The sequence below is a fragment of the Palaemon carinicauda genome, chromosome 38, assembly GCF_036898095.1.
Source record: "Palaemon carinicauda isolate YSFRI2023 chromosome 38, ASM3689809v2, whole genome shotgun sequence".
Lineage (NCBI taxonomy): Eukaryota > Metazoa > Arthropoda > Malacostraca > Decapoda > Palaemonidae > Palaemon > Palaemon carinicauda.
The window spans coordinates 34,714,134-34,737,580 of record NC_090762.1 but is presented as its reverse complement, the minus strand read 5'-3'; the positions used below and the strand labels follow the sequence as shown (position 1 = coordinate 34,737,580).

The window sequence follows — 23,447 nt, the reverse complement described above, 5'->3', positions numbered from 1 at the left end:
CAAGGATAGCCTATATATAGATCTTGCACAAACCCCGAACACACCCGTTTCCCCCCCACTTATTAGCCGAACTAAGAGTTCTATTATTTTTCTCAAAAATGTAACTTGAACAATGACGCAGGAACAAGGCAGTTTAAATGCTTTGGTGTCCATGAAAAACGTGTGGCGCCATCTGTAGTTTAAACTTAATAAAGATAACCTTGAATGTCAAGAAAGGTTCTTGTTTGTAAATAACAGTATTGAAGGTTAATTTTGATAAGCAATTCTTTATATGATAATGAATTGGATGTCTTACGGGTTTTAGAAAATTCTTTGTTCATGAAAAGTATAAAAACTGATTGATCTGGTTTAACAATCTACCGTCACTGAAAAGAAGGAAGAGTGATATGTACTGAACATGGAAATTTTACAAAATTTCATATTTTATATTTGTTACTGGAAGTACTTTATATATTATTGAAATTAAAACCTTCAGTAACATGGTCATGAAAAATTGCTCTCATGCATGCTAACGTCAAAATAATTTTCTTGGTTTGCCAGTTTCCACATGATAAGGCTAGACTATATCTTTTTTTTAGCTATGGTAAGCAGTTCCTCTAGGAGAAGGACACTCCAAAAACATTTTTTATCTAGTCTTGGAGAGTGCCATACCCCCTATACCATTCTCTTTCACTGTCTTGGGTTAGAGTTCTCTTGCTCAAGGGTGCACTCAGGCACACTATTGTATCGGTTTCATTATTTCCTTTCCTACGAGGCTAATTACCCTGTTGGAGCCCCTGGGCTTATAGCATCCTGTCTTTCCAACTAAGGAGGTAGTAGTAGTAGTAGTAGTAGTAGTAGTAGTAGTAGTAGTAGTAGTAATAATAATAATAATAATGTCACGTTCCAAGTACGGGTTTTATTCTGTCCGGTAATAAAGACGCCACACTGTGCAATCAAAATTCCTTATCTTCAACGTTACAGAATACAGTACTGCGTCTAAGGTTATAAATGTCTATTCGAATTCCTATGATGTTTCATACCCGATAACACCTTTGCCGATAACGAAAACGCTTAATACTAAACTATTTATTTGAACATGTTTAATACGTAAATAAATTTTGTAGTCTTGTGCAGTGCCATAGCCTCTGTACCATGGTCTTCCACTGTCTTGGGTTAGAGTTCTCTTGCTCGAGGGTACACTCGGGCACACTATTCTAACTTATTTCTCTTCCTCTTGTTCTGTTAGTGTTTATAGTTTATATAGGAGATACTTATTTTAATGTTACTGTTCTTAAAATATTTCATTTTTCCTTTCCTTACTGGGCCATTTTCCCTGGTGGAGCCCCTGGGCTTAGCATTCTGCTTTTCCAACTAGGGTTGTAGCTTAGCAATTAATAATAATGATAATAATAATGATAATAATAATGATAATAATAATAATAATAATTAGATTGTTTCTCAGTCCTCGAGACTAAAATACTAAAATCCTTACCATGATTTTACCCGGATCCTATAATGTTACAACCATTACACATAAAGCTATTTCTCGTTCGCTGCAGGACAAAAGTCTCAGTCATGTCCTTATTTATATAGTGTGGGGTTTGGCCAGTTTTCCTTACCGCAGTTGACCAGCGTGGTCAACTGCGGATTGGTTGGTGATGGAGGAAATTTTCGTCTGATCAGTCACAGGAAACCAACCTAGTATGGATGTCCCTGACTATTACAACTATACTGGTCTATAAACCTCTGTGAAACATGCAGCTTTATTACAATCTTGTACAGAAACTTTCAGATTAGTTACTGCTCAGTAATAATGATAAAGACCACCTCTTGCATTAAAGGCATGAAAACTGTGCCGTCATTAACCTTGCAAAATTGTCGAGTATTCCCAATAGTTTTGTCATGTGGACTATCCTAAATATTATTATTATTATTATTATTATTATTATTATTATTATTATTATTAATATTAAATACTAAGCTACAACCCTAGTTGGAAAAGCAGGATGCTATAAGCCCAGGGGCCCCAACAGGGAAAATAGCCCAGGGAGGAAAGGAAACAAGAAAAAATAAAATATTTTAAGAACAGTAATAACATCAAAATAAATATTTCCCACATAAACTATAAAAACTTTAACAAAACTAGAGGAAGAGAAATTAGATAGAATAGTGTGCCCGAGTGTTCCCTCAAGCAAGATAACTCTAACCCAAGACAGTGGTAGACCATGGTATAAAGGATATGGCACTGCCCAAGACTAGAGAACAATGGTTTGATTTTGGAGTGTCCTTCCCCTAGAAGAGCTGCTTACCATAGCTAAAGAGTCTCTTCTACCCTTACCAAGAGGAAAGTAGCCACTGAAGAGTTCCAGTGCTGTAGTTAACGCCTTGGGTGAAGAAGAATCTCAAATTGAAGTACCGTTAAAATAGATTTTTAATGGCTGATTGTAGAGGGCTTAAATGACGACAACAACAACAACAGCAAATGTAGCCGTTTCTAGTCCACGGCAAAACAAAGGCTGCAGAACAAGGGCCTTAGACCTGTCCTAATTCGTGTCTGTCGTTTGGCCATTTTTTCAACACCACTCTATGGCCAATGCGGATTGGTGATGGTTGAGACTTCCATCTGATCGCTCTCAAACCAACCTAGTATGTGTGACCCTGACGAGTACAGCTTTGCCATACACAAACACAAACCCTTTCGCCACGTTAAGGTATCCCCAATCAGAAAGTACTTATATTGGAAAGGCGTTTTTAGTGACCTTGAAAAATTTAAATCATGCGTCCTATACAACGACTGATATGAAACTCCAGAAATAGATGGTTATATGTTAAATAATAATTATTTGATGAATGGTTTGACGTCAAACAGCTATAAAAAATGTCACACGCACGTGTTAGCTGACAGAGTCATTGAGTCAAGACTTGGCTCGGGGTACCGAACCCAGCCCTGCATTAATATCTAAGCAAGTGCTTATTATAAGAGGTTCGACTTGGCAAAGCATCGATATTGAGACGGTGGGGCGGTTATGCAATCCAATATTCTAAGATAAAAATAATAATGTCCTCAACCAGTATTCAGTTTTGTATAGCTCGAATGAATAACTGGAAAATATTCTCTTTTGAAATCTTTTTGGGCTTTTTTTATTCAAAATAAAACTATGAAAATTATTTTTGGACTCATTAAGAGGCAGCGAGACCTGGCAGCTCTAATGTGCAGCCCCCGCCAATGAAGATATAAATGGCAGCTGGCAACGGTTCCCGGGAACGCCTTCACACCGTCACACTTTTCTTGTAACTCCCGCTACGGCCGTGTGCGATAACGGAGTTCAAAGTTAAACTACCGGTCATATTTAGTTGCTTCTTGAATGATAATCGTTATAGAAAATTTGAGTGTGATTAGCGGTGAAAATCCGAAAGTTCGGGGATTTCAGAATCCAATTCGCAGGGTAGTGAGGGTAGGAATTCCAATTTGTGCTCTTTTTTTTTCTATAGTTTTTCAGTGTTTTTTTTCGCGTTTTTATAACATGAATGATGAACATTCTTATATCTAGTACTTATAAAAGGCAGAGGTGACATCTTTATTGCTTTCTTTTCCACGTATATGAGCCAAAGATGGCTTTCTAAAGTGGAATATCTGGACCTGACTGAGGGCCAGTCTTCGCATCTCAAGATATGGTGCGTCTTCGATTCTCACAGCAGTAGAGGACGCATTTATACTGAGGCTTGTAAAACTATACTGTCTACTCAATATATACAAACAATATCGTTGTATATACCTTATACATATGCCTATTTCAGATTTTCAGTCAGCCCCTTAGAGAGAATGTGTGTGTGTAGGTGTTGTAGTGAACAAGGGTACACTTTTGTTAATACTAGAATCGTAATCTTATGATTTTGAAAAAAAAGGTTAAGCAAAAAGGTTATGTTTCTTGTGATGGAATCGTTAAACCTTTATCAATAATATCAAATAAAAGGATTTTTTTTTTGGTAAACGTTGAAAATGGCAAAACCAGCAGTCTTCAAAATGATTAATTTCTTTCTTGCAGGAAGACCTTTCAAGTAAGACAAAAATCTTGTACCAAAAGATATAAAACTGACGAAGATCATCAGACAGAGGTAGGCCTAATCTATATACCTAAACCGCAGGCCTAATGGCATTCGAACTGACAGAGTATCCTCCGAGGTCCTTCTGCGAAAAGTACCAGAGGATCTTGGCCCCCTCACGGCCTCCTCCTGTCGCCCAAGCAAGTCCTCAAGAACAAGAAACTTGGGAACAATGTGGAGGAAATGCTCAGGAAAGCGTTCAAGATTACTGTCAAGAAACTGAAAAAGATGAGGTCTGCTTGCGCCAACTGCAATGAAGACCAGGGTGAGTTCACTATACCTTCGTCTAATTGATAATGAGTTATTGCGCCAAAATTGGCTATTTTTTCTAAGACTATAAAGCGTTGACATTCTCTGGTTCTTCTATTTTATCTGAATTCTATAACCTTTCATATATGAAGAGGTAGGTTTACAGCGTTAGAAATCATTTCCTAAAATTTCACTTAGTCCCCTCCAACAATCCTTGACCAAAACACCGAATTTTACATCTTTTATTGCGACTCATCGCCGCTCACAATGGACTTACTTTAGAGGATGCATATAACTTTAGGCACAACTGATAGCAGTAGTTTACAGGAGAAAAAAAAAGAAAAGAAAAGAATATATATATATACATATATAAATATATATACATATATATATATATATATATATATATATATATATATATATATATATATATATATATATATATATATATAAGATAGCGGGAAGAGAAGAAACCTTGGAACTTATTTCGCATAGATAGTATGTATCTTCTTCCCCATTAAGGGGTCGGTTGCCATAATTATGCGCCCTCTCCAATGCCTTCTATCACAGCCATCCTCTTCCACTAGAGCTATTCTCTTCATATCATCCTTTGCCTTACATCGCCATCTAATTCTCGGCCTCCCTCCTGATCTTCTCCCCCTAACAGGCTCCTCTCAAACCGCCTGACTCCAATCCTACCATTCATCCTCACTACGTGTACACACCATCTCAGTCGTGACACTCTCATCACCTCTGTAATATTTACTACGCCTGCCATTCTTCTTATTTCATAATTTTCTAGTCTTTCAAGCAGTGATATTTCTATAATCCACCCCAGCATTCTCATCTACTCTTTCAAGATAGTATGCATCAAATAAACTACTTTGTATTGGACTTTCGAGACCAAGTGGATAAATGGGCCATTATCTAGATATATTCTCAAGATCTGCATCTTCAAAGTACTTGTAAGGAAATATTCTAGAAAATCTAGAAAATGAGCTATGTAGAAGAAAGATATCTGACTTCTAGGGAACGTTATGTATCCACATACCTTTCGTTTTTTTTCTATTTACTTCACCTTTTGATATAAATTGCCTCTATTCGTAAAAAAAAAAAAAAAAAAAAAAAATTAGACGAAAATACGCAGCTCCAATTTTATTACAGCATTGGCTACTTCAGAGTCAGACTTCCTTACGTGGCACTGCTTTAAGAGTAATTTATATCGGTAGATGGATCTATACATTTCTCCAATTCCTGGCACACTATGCTCTGAATAAGTGAGCACCCTGTTACACCCTCACTGCACGGTAAATTTCTGTGTATAGTCCCCCCCCCCCCGCCATCTCTCTCTTCAGTATCTGTTTGGTTATTAGCCGTGCAGTAAGTGTGTGATAGTATGTGGTTCTGAGCGAGGTGTGCCATAGACCCTTGTGTCCAACTGTACCTTGAGTGTTGATCGTTACACGTTCAACATTATTAATCATTTTCATTTGGCTAAACAACTGGTTAGGTTTGTAGCTTTGCTTTGGCGTCAGGGAATCAAATTATTATTATTACAAGCTAGGCTATAACCCTAGTTTGAAAAGCAAGATGCTATATGCCCAAGGGCTCCAATAACAGCCCAGGGAGGAGAGGAAACAAGGTAATAAATAAACTACAAGAGAAGAATAAATAATCAAAATAAAATATCTCAAGAACAGAAACAACATTAAATTAGATTGTTTACATACAAACCATAAAACTTAAAAAGAAAACAAGAGGAAGAGAAATGAGATAGAACAGCGTGCCCGAGTGTAACCCCCAAGCAAGAAATTGCAGATAGAAGACAGGCGATTTGAATGATTACACTGTTTTATACATACATATTCATCTATTATTGACATCGTACTAATTAAGTTTAACGTTCTCTCTTGTCAGGTGTTGGCATTGAATGTCCATTTTGCAAGGCAGTGAGATACTGCAGCAGTGATTGTTTAGAGCAGAGAAAGACCGAACACGCAAAGGTTTGCCGCCAACTTGAACTAGAGCTGATCGACCAGGTAAGTTATCTGCAAGTTTGTAAGGCAGAACATGTAGATTTATATACATAGTCTATTTACTTAATAATAATATAAGCGATAGCGCCACGCATTTAGAATGCCTGGCTTTTAACCAAGTAATATCTACTTTTAAAATGGGTTGTCTCCTCTCGATGGGAACAAGCGAGAAAGCAAATATCTAACGTCTCACGTACGCATGTTGTCTTACGCCAGGTGGTTGGAATGCTTGCCATCCCCCTTTATCAATGGGTCGTGACGTCATGCGGGGTCGTGGAGGACTCGTCAGCGACTGGGATGACTGGCTTACGCGTCATACGACCCTTCGGGACAATGCGATAGCTGCAGCGGCAGTCGTCAGTGAGTGGTGGCATTTTACACCTGTGAATCATCCAGGTAAAAAGACTCAGTCTTTGGGGTGTCGTTTCCCCCCCCCCTCCCCCCCCCCCTTCCCTTCGAAGACCCTCATTCCGATTCTAATAATGGAGTTTGCCATATCCACATTCTCACACGCGCACGTACCCAATCTGAGAGAGAGAGAGAGAGAGAGAGAGAGAGAGAGAGAGAGAGAGAGAGAGAGAGAGAGAGAGAGAGAGAGAGATAATTTCAATATAAGATGGACCCTCATTCCCATTTTATTGCTGGAATTTACCATATCCACATTTTTAACACGCGCCGCACCCGGTCTCTGTGTGAGAGAGAGAGAGAGAGAGAGAGAGAGAGAGAGAGAGGAGAGAGAGAGAGGAGAGAGAGGAGAGAGAGAGAGAGAGAGAGAGAGTGGGAGAGAATTTCACTGCAAAAGGGGAAATTTTTATCCATTAAATATAAACTAGGCTATAATCATTATTGAGAAATGCTTTCAAACCCGAACAGTACCTACCTATAGTCTAACAGCTCGCCCGGTGTTCAAAACAGTTTTTGATAAATCTCTAAGAAAATAACTTTGTAGTCCATAGCGTGAAAGATAGTCTACAAGAATTAAATACTGTAATCTAATACTCTGAAACCTACTTATGCCTGACAACCTAGAATGAATGTCATGAACAAATTTAAAAGAAACATTTAGAAAAGAAATTACCTAAGACATTTTTTTCTAGGCTCAGCGGCCTTACAAGCGTCTCTGGAACGGGTGATAAGCAACGTGTTTAGCACGGTGCTCACCATTGGGCACTGTCCTTTCTGGGTGCCATCGCTAGCCCCTGAGATTGAGAACGCCAAGGAGATTCATATTCACCTGTTGGGAGCAGATGAGCCAGAGGTGTCGGCCGTACAGTCGGGAGTTATACAGGTAGGTAAGCTAGATTTCTCTTGAGTCTAGACTCTTAGAGGTTCAGTTTTAAGGCATGGCATACACAAGAATATATAATTCATGCGGTTATGTAATGTTTACTTGCTTTATATATGTGTATATATATAATATATATATATATATATATATATATATATATATATATATATATATATATATGCATGCATGTATGTATGTATGTATGTATGTATGTATGTATGTATGTATGTATATATATATATATATATATATATATATATATATATATATTATATATATGTATATATATATATATATATATATATATATATATATATATATATATATATAAGTATAATATATATATATATAGTATATATATATAATGTATGTAAGTATAATATATATATATATATATATATATATATATATATATATATATATATATATATATGTATATATATATATATATATATATATATATAATATATATATATATATATATATATATATATAGTATTTTATACACACACACACACACACACACACACATATATATATATATATATATATATATATATATATATATATATATATTATATAGTATATATATATATATATATACATATACACGCACACAGTTAATACTGCAGAACGTAGGCTTTAGACATACCCTTTCACTCATGTACGTTAGGGCCATTCTATGCCAGTTTGCACCCGCAAATTTTCTTAGCCCATCAATCCATCGTCCTTCTCTGCCTTCCTCTGCTTCTTCTGCAATCTCCAGAGACCTATTCTGTTATTCTTAATGTCCATCTATTACCTGTCATTCAAATTCTATGTCCTGCCCACTTCCATTTCTTTTTCTTACATGTTAGAATATCCTCTACTTTAGTTTTGCTCTCATATCAAAGTTGCTCTTTTTCTGTCTCTTATTGTTATTCCCATTATTATTTCCATAGCGTCTTTGAGTTGCAACTAGATAATTTTCAACGGCTTTAGTAAGATTCAAAGTTTCTGATGCATAAGTAACACGGGTGGGACCATGTAATTAAATACTCTTCTTTTTAGAGTAAGTGATATTTTACATTTCATAATCTCATTTTGCTTACCAAATGCTCTCCATCCTATGCTTATCCTTCTTTTGATTTCGGTCTCGTGTCCTGGGGAAACATTTATTGTCTGTCCTAAGAATGTATATTCATTAACAATCTCTAGAGGTTCGTACACACACACACACACACACACACACACACACACACATATATATATATATATATATATATATATATATATATATATATATATATGTATATATATATATATATATATATATATATATATATATATATATATATATATATATATATATAGAGAGAGAGAGAGAGAGAGAGAGAGAGAGAGAGAGAGAGAGAGAGAGAGAGAGAGAGAGAATATATATTTAGCTGTAAACAGTGTTTCTTCAAGTGATGAAAGAAAACGATATCTTGTTCCTTCTAAAGGGATAACTAATCAAGTTCTACACGGAGAGTGATTGTAACGAGTGAAAATTATTCACATTCCAAAATCACACAGAGTACATCGTTTTTCTAGAAGCATACTGAGCTATTATACAGCAAACAGTTTCTATTTTAAAATACATTGGTCTAAATACTTATTGATGAAACTAACAAGAATGTTAGCGCTCATAAGTTTGGGGTAAAATTATGTTTGCTTGGGGCTTCTTGAGAAAAATCTCCAACCAACCGTCCCCCCCCCCCTCTCTCTCTCTCTCTCTCTCTCTCTCTCTCTCTCTCTCTCTCTCTCTCTCTCTCTCTCTCTCCTCTCTCTCTCCCCCCTTTATTTCTGTGCATGTATATTTAGGTTTCTCTTTCGTTGTCTTCCTTATATAAATGCATAACCATTTTATTCTTGCAGGTAGTCAGCAGAATTCTGGGTCGTCCCATAGTTGTCAGCTTGGTTGCACCGGACCTCAATCATCACCCACAGACATTTTCTTGGACACCGAAAAAGCCCTTCCAAGTAAGACTATCAAGCCTATGGTTCGTTGCTCTTTCATGACTTGTGAAGGAAGTCATATTTAAAGTTTGAATCATTTTAATACCACATATAATCCAATCGTGAAGCAGGGACTAAGATTAGAAAAAAAAAATTACCAATTTTAGGCAATTAGATTCATAGGGATGGTATGCAGACAGTACGCACTCACCTTATGCTTTTCCAACACTAATTCAGAATGTCAGAACGGCCGTTTATAAGTGGGCAGACCTATCTGCTGAATCAAAGTGTAGGCATACTCCTTGATTTTCCATTTCTGTTTCAGGCAACTCCCAGTGTGAAAGCAATTGCCTATCCTGGTCTGTACCACGACTTTTGGAGGGAATATGTAGTGCCTGCGGATAAGAAAAGTAATGTAAGTATAAAACAGTACATACCTTTAGGTAATGTAAGTATAAAATAGTATATAGTTTTAAGTAATGTAAGTATAAAATAGTACATACAGTACTTTCAAATTCCAGCAATGCACAAGTACCTCAATGATATATTGGGTATAATCTGTGATGATAATGACAGCACAAGACATAATGAAAATTTTGGGGTGTGATGATACTAGGGAATAAGTTATTATTATTATTATTATTATTATTATTATTATTATTATTATTATTATTATTATTATTATTATTATTATTATTATTACTTGCTAAGCCAAAACCCTATTTGGAAAAGAAGGATGCTATAAGCCCAGGGGCTCCAACATGGAAAATAGCCCAGTGAGGGAAGGAAACAAGGAAAAATAAGATATTTAAAGAGTAACATTATTAGAATTAGTATCTTTTACATATACTATAAAAACTTTAACAAAATAAAAGGAAGAGAAATAAGATAAAATAGTGTGCCAGAGTGTACCCTCAAGCAAGAGAACTCTAACCCAAGACAGTGGAAGACCATGGTACAGAGGCTATGACACTATCCAAGACTAGAGAATAATGATTTCATTTTAGTGTGTCCTTCCCCTAGAAGAGCTGCTTACCCTAACAAAAGAGTCTCTTCTACCCTTACTAAGAGGAAAGTAACCACTGAACAATTACAGTGCAGTGACCTCTTGGGTGAAGAAGAATTGTTTGGTAATCTCAGTGTTGTCAGATGTATGAGGACAGAGGAGAATATGTAAAGAATATGCCAGACTATTTGATGTGTGTGTGCGTGTGTAGGCAAAGGAAAAATTAACCGTAACCAGCCAGAGAGAAGGTTCCAATGTAGCACTGTCTGGTCAGCCAAAAGACCCCATAAGGCTCTAGCGGCAGTATCTCAACGGGTATCATTGATGATAATAAAGATGGTAATAACAGATGACTAAATACATTCATTTAAGATATTTACGTCATCAACTTGATATATTTGAAAAAGTGTCCTTGCTTATCAGTAAATATACAAATCATACCAGACTATAAGTCTCTCCTATAACACAGGCTTTATTCGAGAAAAAATACTGAGAGCTTAATAACGAGTTTTCTTACTTGAAGGTACACTCGGGCTATTTATTCTTTTTTATTCCTCTTCCTCTTGTTATTTTGAAGTCTTTATAGTTTATATATGAAAGATTTATTTCAATGTTATTATTGTTCTTAAACGTCTCTCGTAGTTTTTATTTCTTTATTTTCTTTCCTCACCGGATTATTTTCCCTGTTAGATCCCTTGGGCCTATAGCATTTTGCTTTTCAAGCTAGAATTGTAGCTTAGGAAGTAATAATAATAATAATAATAATAATAATAATAATAATAATAATAATAATAATAATAATAATAATAATAATAATAATAGTATGTAACATCAAGCATACATTTTAGGTACAGAGACCGCATATAGCTCTTGCTATACATCCGGGTGTGCATACAGACCCCATGCTAGAACTATGGACGCCTACTTTGATGTTATTAGCTTATGAACAGATTCCAGTCGCCATGACAACATACAACCTCGCGGAATTTGAAGAAACTTTGCAGGTCAGTATTTATCAAAGAGTTTTCTAACAAAATAATTAAGCATTGATTTTTTACCTATCAAAAAACTGCAAAATCTAAAATTTGATAACGATTGGTTTTGGCAGAGTAGGATAAGTTGCGTTTCATATAAAATTTTTGATATAAAATTACATGCCGATTATAAATTTAGTATACAGTCATCGTAATATCAAATTACCGCATCTTAAATAAATTCTAGATGAGAAATTAGTAATTATTCCATTCTATATTCTAGTATTACGAGTATATCTCCGTCTTTTCAGAAATTGGAAAACTTGAAGATGAACATTGTCCACAAAGAACTGAACCCTCTCCGCTCGTTGCTCGCCAAGCAGACTCCTTACGAGCCGGATCATGTGTGGGCGACAAACAGCTATGCTATAGGAATCGACAACACAAGGGAATCCTTCTGCTTATAAGAATGGGTCTCTCTCTCTCTCTCCTCTCTCTCTCTCTCTCTCTCTCTCTCTCTCTCATCTCTCTCTCTCTCTCTCTCTCTCTCTCTCTCTCTCCTCTCTCAAGTTGGCTTTCTTCGTTAGGTTACCCTAGTCCAATTTGAACTTTTTTTCCCCCTCCTCTGTATTTTGCTACAAAATGTTGCAAATAATCTATCTTCTCACAGCAACTAATCAAATGGGAATGGTTAATACATCCCTGTTTTTTAAACAAAGAATAGTAAGAAAAATGTAGAATCCTGTGACTGATGGAAAACAAATAAACAGTTTTTTTCATGAATTATATTGATTGCTTAAATCCTAAAGGTATTTTTGAGATTATTAGATAATTGGGTTATTATCATTTTGAGACAAAATCACCAAATTAGTCATTTGTAAATCTTTGAAATTGTATTGAAATAAGGTTTAAACTACTAAGAGGTTTCTATTTTTGAAAAATACTGAAATCGAAATTTTTTACTTCTTTCATTATAATATCAAACGGAAATTTGTTCTTGAAAAAAAGTAGTCATTGTCATCATTATTATATCTTTAGAAACCCAACTACATCCATATTATTATTATTATTATTATTATTATTATTATTATTATTATTATTATTATTATTATTATTATTATTATTATTATTATTATCCAAGCTACAACCCTAGTTGGAAAAGCAAGATGTGAAATGTCACAAGGTATAGCAAGCCAATGGGAAAGCTCCAAGTTTGTAAAAAGAAATTGAAGAAAACCATAAACTAAAGCATATAAAAAGTAAAACCGAATAAGAACAGGCGAAATATCGTTCAGAATGCATTAAGAATAGGCGAAATCTTGTTCAAAACCAAATAAGAACAGATAAAATATCGTTCAAAACCAAATAAGAACAGCCAAAATATCGTTAAAAACTGATAAGAAAAAAAGAAATATCGTTTAAAACCAAATAAGAACAGGCAAAATATCGTTAAAAACTGATAAGAACAAATGAAATATCGTTTAAAACCAAATAAGAACAGCCAAAATATCGTTAAAAATTGATAAGAACAAAAGAAATATCGTTTAAAAACCAAATAAGAACAGCCAAAATATCGTTAAAAACTGATAAGAACAAAAGAAATATCGTTTAAAACCAAATAAGAACAGCCAAAATATCGTTAAAAACTGATAAGAACAAAAGAAATATCGTTTAAAACCAAATAAGAACAGCCAAAATATCGTTAAAACCTGATAAGAACAAAAGAAATATCGTTTAAAACCAAATAAGAACAGGCAAAATATCGTTAAAAACTGATAACAACAGAAGAAATGTCGTTTGAAACCGAATAAGAACGGGCAAAAATTCGTTAAAATCCGAATAAGAACAGATGAAATATCGTTCAAAACCAAATAAGAACAGGAAAAATATCGTTAAAAACTGATAAGAACAGAAGAAATATCGTTTAAAACAAAATAAGAACAGGCAAAATATCGTTAAAAACCGAATATGAACAGAGGAAATATCGTTCAAAACCAAATAAGAAAAGGAAAAATATTGTTAAAAACTTATACGAGCAAAAGAAATATCGTTTAAACCCAAATAAAAACAGCCAAAATAACGTTCAAAAACGAATAAGAACAGATGAAATATTGTTCAAAACCGAATAAGAACAGGTGAAATATTGTTAAAACCGAATAAGAACAGGTGAAATATTGTTAAAACCGAATAAGAACAGGAGAAATATTGTTCACAACCAAATAAGAACAGGTGAAAATCGTTCAAAACAGGAAAAGAACAGGCAAAATATCGTGCAAAACCGGTTAAGAGCAGGTAAAATATCGTTTAAAAAACCGAATAAGAACAGGTGAAATAGCGTTAAAAACGAATAAGAACAAGTGTAATATTGTTCAAAAACCGAATAAAAACAGGTAAAATATCGTTCATAAAACGAATAAGAGCCGGTGAAATATTAAAAATCCGAATAAGAACAGGTGAAATATTAAAAAACCGAATAAGAACAGGTGAAATAGTTCAAAACTAAAATAAAAACAGGTGAAATATCATTCAAAAACTGAATAAGAACAGGTGAAATAGCGTTCAAAACCGAATAAGAACAGGTGAAATATCGCTCAAAACCAAATAAGATGAAGGAATATAGTTAAAAAACCGAATAAGAACAGGTGAAATAATAAAAAACCGAATTAGAACAGGTGATATATTAAAAAGCCGAATAAAAACGGGTGAAATAGTTCAAAACTAAAATAAAAACAGGTGAAATATCATTCAAAAACTGAATAAGAACAGGTGAAAAAGTTTTCAAAACCGAATAAGAACAGGTGAAATATCGTTCAAAACCAAATAAGATGAAGGAATAAAGTTAAAAAAAAACGAAAAAGAACAAGTGAAATATCAAAAACCGAATAAGAACAGGTGAAATATCGTTAAAAACGAAATAAAAACAGGTGAAATATCATTCAAAAACTGAATAAGAACAGGTGAAATAGCGTTCAAAACCGAATAAGAACAGGTGAAATATCGTTCAAAACCAAATAAGATGAAGGAATATAGTTAAAAAACCGAATCAGAGCAGGTGAAATATCATTCAAAAACGAAAAAGATGAAGTAAAAAGCAAGGGTGGGGGGTCAATGGAGCAGCTCTCTGGAATTAAAAAATAAAAATAGATAGACATAAGACAAGTCCTATGACTACCATCAGAAACAAAGATTGGGTAACAATAGAAATAGTTGAGGATATCAAAAGAGAATTTAAATTTTATTATACTGACCTATTTAAGTTGCAAAAGAGTAATACAGAATGGAGAATCAAGCCAACAAAGTTAATGAATTGGCTTTCAGGTGGGTAATGGGAAAAAGTAAAAGTGAAAAAGGTACAGTAATAAAGACTACTCAGCAAGAGGGAGATGCTGTCATACTATCCCTGAAAAAATAAGAATACGAGACAGACAAAAAATTAGTAATGAAATGTTGAAAAACGTGAGCCAAAACATGAAGAATAGCATGAGAGAAATTATAAATTAAATTGAAGAGAGAAATACCTGATGAATGGGATGAACTAGAAATAATATCAGTGGATACGTCTAAAGGCAACGGCTCAAGATAGAGACGACTGGCGAAATCTAACCATGGCCCCTTGCGTCAATAGGCGTAGGAGGAGATGATGAAGTCTAAAGATAGCAGATTTAAACATTGATTGAAAGATTGTATCAAGGAATTAAGTATGATGGTAGAGAAAGATGATGCGAAGATGATATATAAATTAAATGAGAAAACTAAAGCAATTATCAAGTCCCGCTGGGCATACAGAGGAAATTAGGATAGAAGGAAACGTAAACCAGGGAACAGTATTTGGACCAAAGTTATGTTCAATAGTCACGGACAAAGTTAATTCAAAAGTCAGAAGACGACAACCCTGATCAGAAACATTAGAATAGAAGCCCTAAATCATGTAGATATAATGTTTCCTGGCAACAATTGATACACAGTAGAAAGAGCTATAAGCAACTACCGCAGTTTGGAAGAACTAAAGAAATTTACGTTTAGCACAAATCCACAGAAGTCTGCGGTGTTAATAATTAGACACACAAAAAAGAAGAGGTTAAAAGGGTGAATGGCGTGGTTAGAAATGGAAGGATAGAAACGGTTAAGGAATATAAATACTTAGGAGAACGGTACTCAGAAAACGGAAACCATAGTCTCAGCATAAGCGAAAGGGAAGCAAATATAGAATACGTGGTACAAGAAGTTAGGAAGTATGAACACAGTAACAGAGTAGGAGATTTGGCATTGCTAATGAGAATAAAGATCTATGAGACAGTAGTCGTGCCTACAATGTTAGCAAATATTGAGACATGGGGTGTAATAAAAGAAAAAGAAATGAAAGAACTAGCGAGCATAGAGTACATTATGAAAGGAATGTTTGAACAGGTTGCTACCAAACCTTATAGGGGACTAATAGCAGAAATAAGAATATGGCCTGTTGAAAATAGAATAGAGTATAAAAATTTGATAATTTTTCATATCATAACATCAGATGACAAACGACTAGTTAAGGAGATAGTGGAAGATCAAATAAGAGAACCATATGGGGAATGTTGGGGAAAAAGTATCATAGAAATATGCAATAAATATATTAAAATTGAAGAAGTAAGAAAGTATAATAAACAAGAACTAAAAAAAGAAATAAAAATTAAAAGAAAAGTAGAAGAAAGAAAGCAGAGATGACCAAAACCGAGGTTTGTCAAAAGAGACTACATAGGAGAACTTAACACTAATGAGGCAGTAATAGTAATGAAAATAAGGTTGGATATGCTAGAATAAACGAACGTATAAAAAAGAGGAATGATAATGATAGCCTTTGTGTTGTGAAGGGAGGCAGAGGATACTATCGAGCATGTGTTCAGCTATAATGAGTTAGGAAAAGTTAGAAACAATGACATAGAAATAGGGAATTTAGAAACCCCAACTAAAGATGTAGCCCGGTATATTAGAAAGGCCCTTGAAGTTAGAAGTAAAAGTATGCAAGCTGTTCTGTCTGTGTAGAAAGTAACTAATAATAATGATTTTTTTTCTGCAGTTTGCAGTTCTTTCCACCTACTACGCTTCTTCTAGTAGTGAGCCCACAATCCCCGTGTTGTAGAGAGAGCAACGAGGAACCTGGAACTCCAAATTTTCATATAATTAGAAATAGCTGAAAAACAAGCATCAGGTACCTTATTATTATTATTATTATTATTATTATTATTATTATTATTATTATTATTATTATTATTATTATTATTAGCTAAGCTACAATTATAATTGAAAAGCAGGATTCTATAAGCCGAGGGGTCCAACAGGGAAAATAGCTCAATGAGGAAAGGAAATAAGGAAGTAAATAGAGAGAGAGAGAGAGAGAGAGAGAGAGAGAGAGAGAGAGAGAGAGAGAGAGAGAGAGAGAGAGAGAGAGAGAGAGAGAGAGAGAGAGAGAGTTGTTTAACTTGAAAATTAATTAAGAATAGTTCATTCACGTTATCATTTTTTTTAAGACAATAAATACGAAACAAAATCAACTTTAACATAGTATGCCATTGATGTAAACATTTATACTAATGATCCCTAATCTCTCAAAACCTGATAGACGATAACATCACAACCAAGGTTATCCAACATTTCTCCCAGTTTCTTGATTTTTTTTCATAATATTTCGGCCATTTCTTCCAGTTTCTTGGAGTTTTCATAACATTTCGGCCATTTCTTCCAGATTCTTGGATTTTTCATAATATTTCGGCCAGTCTGGGTTTAAAGGACGTTTGTTTCAAGACGTGACATAAAAGAATAGAACGGAAGTTTAAGAAAACGTCTATACAGTAATCTATGAACATAGACATGGTTGATGACAGCATTGCTGTCCGACGATAAGGTAAATATGAATTGTATGATTGCATTATACATTATACAATACAGTTGAAATATGAAGAAATATGATACGTAATAGGTAGGAGCCTTTGTATATCAGCGGCTAGTTCCTCATACGTTGATTAAAAATGGACATCAATTAACCTAAACTTTCCCCCCTAACCTAACCTACAAGCCGTGTACTTACCTAATGGGGGGGGGGGGCGCCTAACGCCCCCATTGTGATCACCCTTACCCAGCCGTATTCTAAGTTATCCGTAATCAAACATACAGGTGGCGCTATCCTACATACATCGCTAGTAGGGATAAGTTTGTGTATAGTGGAACTTGTGTATATCAGCAGCCAGCTCCTGCGACCTTACACTGCCGTATGTATAGTATTATTGCTAGGCTAAGTTAAACCTCTCTTCGGAGACTTTGTATATCAGCGGCCAGTTCCTCATACGGTGATTAAAAATGAACGTAAACTAACCTAAACTTTCCCCCTTAACCTAACTTACAAGCCGTGTCCTTACCTACTTACCTAACGCCCCCCTGCGATCCCCCCTTACACTTCTAAGATAGATATAATAATACATACAAGTGGCTGCTATCATACAGTATAGTCTTGTTTGAAGGGTTATCTTATTTTACATTAACATAATATTCCCAGAAACATTTTATAACAACTGAGATTCGTATGATAAATAATTAGCGGCAAAATACTAGCCCATGGGCAAACACATGTAGCAAAATGTGTTCCGCTTGCCAGAAGATACGAGCAGTGAGATAATGTTTATTAGCCAGCGAAGCGAGCATACATCAGAGCAAACACCAATAAATCTTTAGCCTAATTAAGTAAGGAGTTATTTGTAATACGATGAACACTGCTACAAACGACTATAGAAGATGGGATGGAAAATCATGTTTTCTCTGTACCCGGGATTCCTGGGAAATAGAAGCTCGGGGTGTATGTACATTAGCGGCCACCTGTATGTATTATTGTCTAACTTAGAATACGGCAGTGTAAAGGGGTGGTTTGCAGGGGGGTGTTAGCCCCCGTTAGGTAAGTAGGTTAGGACATGGCTTGTAGGTTAGGTTAGGGGCGAAAGGTTAGGTTAGTTGACGTCCATTTTTAATCAATATGTGAGGAACTGGCTGCTGATATACAAAGGCTCCAAAAGCTCTAGTGTTTTAACAGTGTTTCATTACTTTTACTGTGCATGGTTTTGACTGATGTGACAATTTTATTATGTTGACTTTTTTTTCTATGATGATGACTGACAGAAACAACAAAGTTTAAAAAAGTTAATTTAAATCAGTATCATACAATTAGACTGGTCCACGGTATATTGTTGTTTAGAACATAATTGATGATGATATCTAGTACAAAACCATAGCTTTTCAGTTTGGTAGTCAACCTACCATAACTCAAAAACTATGGATTTCTGTCTTTAATCATTAGAAAATATGTTCCATATTCCTGTTTTATAAAGTTGTAAAAGATATTGTTCTCATATGAAAATCTACCCTTTATTTATTACAGTAGACTATCACAAGTATTGTCTAGCTAGGTACTGTAGGGTGTATAAGCTAAGGAACTGAAATGCTAAGAAGGTGATTCTTGTTTGGGCTAAATGTGTGTATGAATGATTGTTGCAGGTAATGCAGGTAGGCTACAGGTAGCCTAACCTTAACCAGCATAGCTTTTATATACATCAATAGTTTTTGAGGTGAAACTGTTAAATATGTTATTTCTCAGAATTGCATAATGGAAATTGTTCATGATCACAGTATATATGTACCCGTGCACCACCATGTTATCCATAACCGAATCTAGGATACAGTGTCCTTGCTCATTGGGCCCATATCTCACATACTGGAGCTGATCTAGGATAATGTGTTCTTATTGAATATCTGAAGTGGCAGTTCATGGCTAAAATCAGTGGGGGTGCTGCTCCCAAAAAGATTCAGCACGTGTTTTAATATTGTGTGGAAGGAAACACCCAAGCATCAGAAAATGTATTAAAAAACTTGATAGTATCCTAAAAGAATAGATAAAAAATAATTTTTACCTACCATAACCTAAATTGTTACTGTTCACGCTTGAGCCATTCGTTTAAGAATTAAATCAATTTTTCTTGTTTTAATATGAACAAAAATATTTATTTTTTTTCAATATTAATCTTACCCAATGATCATGTAGCTGTCAACTCTGTTGCCCGACAGAAATCTACGGTCGGGATACGCCAGCGATCGCTATACAGGTGGGGGTGTACACAACAGCGCCATCTGTGAGCAGGTACTCAAGTACTTCTTGTCAACAAGAACTCAATTTTTCCTCTGTCGTGCCACCGGCTAGACCTACTTGGATACGCTGTTGATTCTGGAGTTATTGTTCACGATTTGGTGATGTATTTGCTCTAGAGTTTAGCCTTCGCTATTCAGGAAGCTTTATCATTAGCTTAGCAAGCTTTTGGAATTAATTTGATTTATGGTGACGAAGAGAGTATGGACTCTCTTTCACTTTTAAATGGCCGACCCTTCCCTTAGACGGAAGTGTTGGTGTCGAAGAGAGTATAGACTCTCTTTCACTTTTTATACCCACCCTTCCCTTAGACGGAAGTGTGTTTAGGTTTTTGGTAATTTTGCTTAACAAAGTTATAGATTTATTTTATATCTCTCCGCCATTTATAGGCCTCTTCGATTAACTTCCATTTATTATAAACTTATAAAAATTAATTTTTATGTTGGTTTATATGCGACCTTTCCTAATAGTAGGCGGTCCTTACTTGGAACCGAAGTTAATTAACATTGAGCCCGTCATATCGTTTTTCCTGTTAAGAATTTATGCTATTTTAATTTTAATGTTTTTGAAAGAATTTCTTTGATAGTCTCGTACTGTTTTCAAAGTTGAACTAACGTTTTGTTTAGTCTCCGCAGTTGTTGACGTTCAGAACGTTCAACTTGCGCTCTATCGTTACGATAGAGAGAGAGTATTTCACGGTTTCACGTTGCAGTAAGAGTAAACCGATTCTAGCGTTTCGTTCATTCTTTCTTAGCTTAAATGGTTTTAATTCTAATAAAGGAACTTTTTATTTGGGAAACCTTTTAGTTTTTTCCTTTAACAAATAATATGTTTTAACGATATATATAATTGGGCTCATCTCTCAGGTTCTAAGTCAAGAGAGAGAGATAGAGACGGAGGGAGAGAGAGGAGGATAAACGTTTCGTTCAAGCGGGTAACGTTGTTCTCGTTTTTTGCTCTTCTCCCTAGTCGCTATAGGGGAAGAAGGTAAAACGTTTCTAGAGTTTTATTCTTGTTCCCAGGCTTTATGCGGTGAGAGATTTTAAACGTAGTTTATTTGATCTAGTGTTTAGTCTCTTTTCCAGCCACTGAATTCTTTATCTTTCATTATGTTTTTCTGTTACATTGTAATAATGTTTTCGCAATTACTACCTTTTAATGAAGGATAGGATTGCGTGTTTCAGGTACAAACCACTTAAAGTTTCGAGTTCAGTGAAATAAGTGCAAACAGAAAATCAAAAGTGATAAAGTGATATGCGCAAAGTGTTACAGTGTTGCGTTCGAGGGTTCGTCTGTTCGTGCCAGTTGTTCACCTAGTCCGATACCTCTTACAAGCTCCCAAGCCCAGGGGAGAAGTAATGTCGAAGGACTTATGGGTTCCACAGGCCTTGATCAACGAACAGACGTTTCCCTCCGTGGTTTCGGGTGTATCTACACACGTTGCCGACGTGATCACCCCACCCACACAAAGACGAGAGAGCCCATTTATTCCTCGTCTGCGGAAGAGGTTTCTCGCAGAAACCATGGACCAAATCTTGTAGCTTTTAAGTGCAAGTCGGTCCCTTCCGCGCAAGTCCAACGGCCTAGGTGTAGCCACTGGGTCAGTTCGGACTTGCTGCAGTACGACAACTGCACACCTCCCGAGAGAGGCAAGGTGGTACCGCAACAGGCAGTAACTCCGTCTGTTGCCGCACCAGCGGTTTTAGACCCTCAGTCACAACGGACAGTAGCTCCGTTTGTTGTTGTCTTTCATAGACCCTAGTGGTCCATGCTGCAGACTATACAGTCTCAGCTTGCTCCTTCATGCAGGAGTATCATGCTGGAAGGTTGACAATGCACCTGTTAACCTACAACCCGCCGAGGTTGTGCGCTCAGCAGATACTGCGGCTGCCTGCTCCCACCCTCCACCTGTGAGAGCTCCACCACCGATGCGCAGTCCACCCTGCCAGACGCATGTTCTTGCTGCACCATCTGCTAACATGCGTGAGCTACCGCATCAGCAGTGGGAAGGTTCTGTAGAGCTGCCGGGTTCCAGCACTATGCGGCATTCTCCGCAGCCCATGCAGCATGCTCTGCATACCTTACAGCATGCTCCGCATACCATGCAGCATGCTCTGCATACCTTACAGCATGCTCCGCATACCATGCAGCATGCTCTGCATACCTTACAGCATGCTCCGCATACCATGCAGCATGAGCCGCATACCTTACAGCATGCTCCGCATACCATACCGCATGCTCCTCAACCCACCGCAGCCCCTCCCACGCTCCAGCACTCTGCTTTTGTTGTTGCCAGCTCCCACACTCCGACTGCGGAGAAGGTTGACGATGCACCCGTGGGCCTACACCTCCCACGGTTGTGCGCCCGGCATGGCTTCCTGCTCTCACACTCTTGTTGTGAGAGCTCCTCCACCCATGCACAAGTCAACCCTGCCAGATGTATGATGACTCCCACACACAGAGCACTCCGTTGCCGTGCGTGAGCTACCACAAGCTGCTGTGTTTTGACACGGTGTGTCAGCCTCCGCAACACACTGTGGTTACCGCCACTCACCAGCAGCAAACTAGTCAGTCAGGAGTTGAGGCTTCCCCACACAACTTTGGTTGTTGCCAACTCACAAACTGTCATACAGTTACATGACGTTGCCTTCTGGTCTGCTACTTATACACCAGTGCTGTATGTCCTCACGCTCCTGTTGTGGTTGACAGTTCAGTTTTTGACAGTTCACAGACTGTCAAGCAGTTTCATAACGTTGCCTTCTGGTCTGCTGCTTTTGCACCAGTGAAACCCTCACTGAGAAAACCTAGCTTTTCTCGGATATGGTTCCTGTAGATGAGAAAGTGCTGTTCTCCCTCCTTCTGATATTCCCTTGAGGACTCTGTCATTTGGAGAGGAGCCTTAAGCTGCTTAGCCTCCTATGGACTTTTATTTAAGCATAACATGCTTCCAGGGAGGGTAAATGGTTCCGCTTCAGTCGCTAACCCCGTCTGTTGCCACACCTGCTCCCATCGACCTTGGGCTTTGTTGCAAGACATGCAGTCCAAGCTTAGTCCTTGATAGAGGATTTTTTTTTTACGGAGTCAGTGTGTCACTGGGAAGACGTTCAACAACCAGCAGAGGTGACTTGTTGTGACGCAGTGCGGCAACCTCAGCAACCCGATAAGGAGTTGTCTGTACTACCCAGACAGTCTAGACAGTTTCGGGTTGTCGCTGTACTTCCTCGCTTCCCCATGGTTGACAGTTCACAGACTGTGCAGCAGTACCATGATCTTGTGTCCGGCTCCGTCACGCATCCACCAGTGCGACCGGATTCAGCGAGTCAGACGTTGCCCACTCCGTTGCCGTTTCCTCATCAGTTTCGGATGAGGAACCCTCTGATGAGGACATGGCTGAACGAGAAGATCAATCCCCAGCCCTGCTATCCATCCAGAAGATGCTGAAGAAGGAATACGGCCCTGTCAGGCTGTGGATGAGTCTGGTTAGGACACTGTCATCCGTGGTGCATTTGGTGTCACTTGGAAGACTACACCTCCGTCCTCTTCGGTTTCATCTAGCTCTTCACTGGAAAAGGACAAGACGCTACAAGCGGTCTTGATCCCGGTTTCCGGAAGATAAGTCTGGTCTAACCTGAGGAAAGGACTTTATCAACCTTTTATAGGGTCTTCC

At 36.8% G+C, this 23,447-nt stretch overlaps 2 protein-coding genes and 1 long non-coding RNA gene across 3 annotated transcripts in view; 2 read left to right on the top strand and 1 right to left on the bottom strand.

Annotated features, from left to right (window-relative positions):
* LOC137630138 (uncharacterized) overlaps positions 1–58 on the bottom strand; it is a 30,630-nt gene extending 30,572 nt beyond the window's left edge. The window contains exon 1 of the long non-coding RNA XR_011041670.1: positions 1–58. This exon is cut by the window's left edge and continues 145 nt beyond it. This is a non-coding gene — a long non-coding RNA (uncharacterized lncRNA).
* Positions 59–3,252: 3,194 nt separating this feature from the next.
* Positions 3,253–12,111, top strand: LOC137630137 (putative protein MSS51 homolog, mitochondrial). Its single transcript, XM_068361595.1, is given in 10 exon segments — positions 3,253–3,437; positions 4,029–4,199; positions 4,201–4,351; positions 6,253–6,378; positions 6,588–6,767; positions 7,469–7,663; positions 9,560–9,660; positions 9,962–10,051; positions 11,491–11,646; positions 11,928–12,111. Coding segments are annotated over 9 exon segments (1,221 nt in total). The 5' UTR covers positions 3,253–3,437; positions 4,029–4,133; the 3' UTR covers positions 12,084–12,111.
* Positions 12,112–17,246: 5,135 nt separating this feature from the next.
* Positions 17,247–23,447, top strand: part of Sbp2 (SECIS-binding protein 2) — a 60,370-nt gene continuing 54,169 nt past the window's right edge. Inside the window, exon 1 of the mRNA XM_068362055.1 lies at positions 17,247–17,497. Within this exon, the coding sequence (XP_068218156.1) occupies positions 17,471–17,497 (27 nt within the window). The 5' untranslated portion in view covers positions 17,247–17,470. The remainder of the gene's footprint in view (positions 17,498–23,447) is intronic.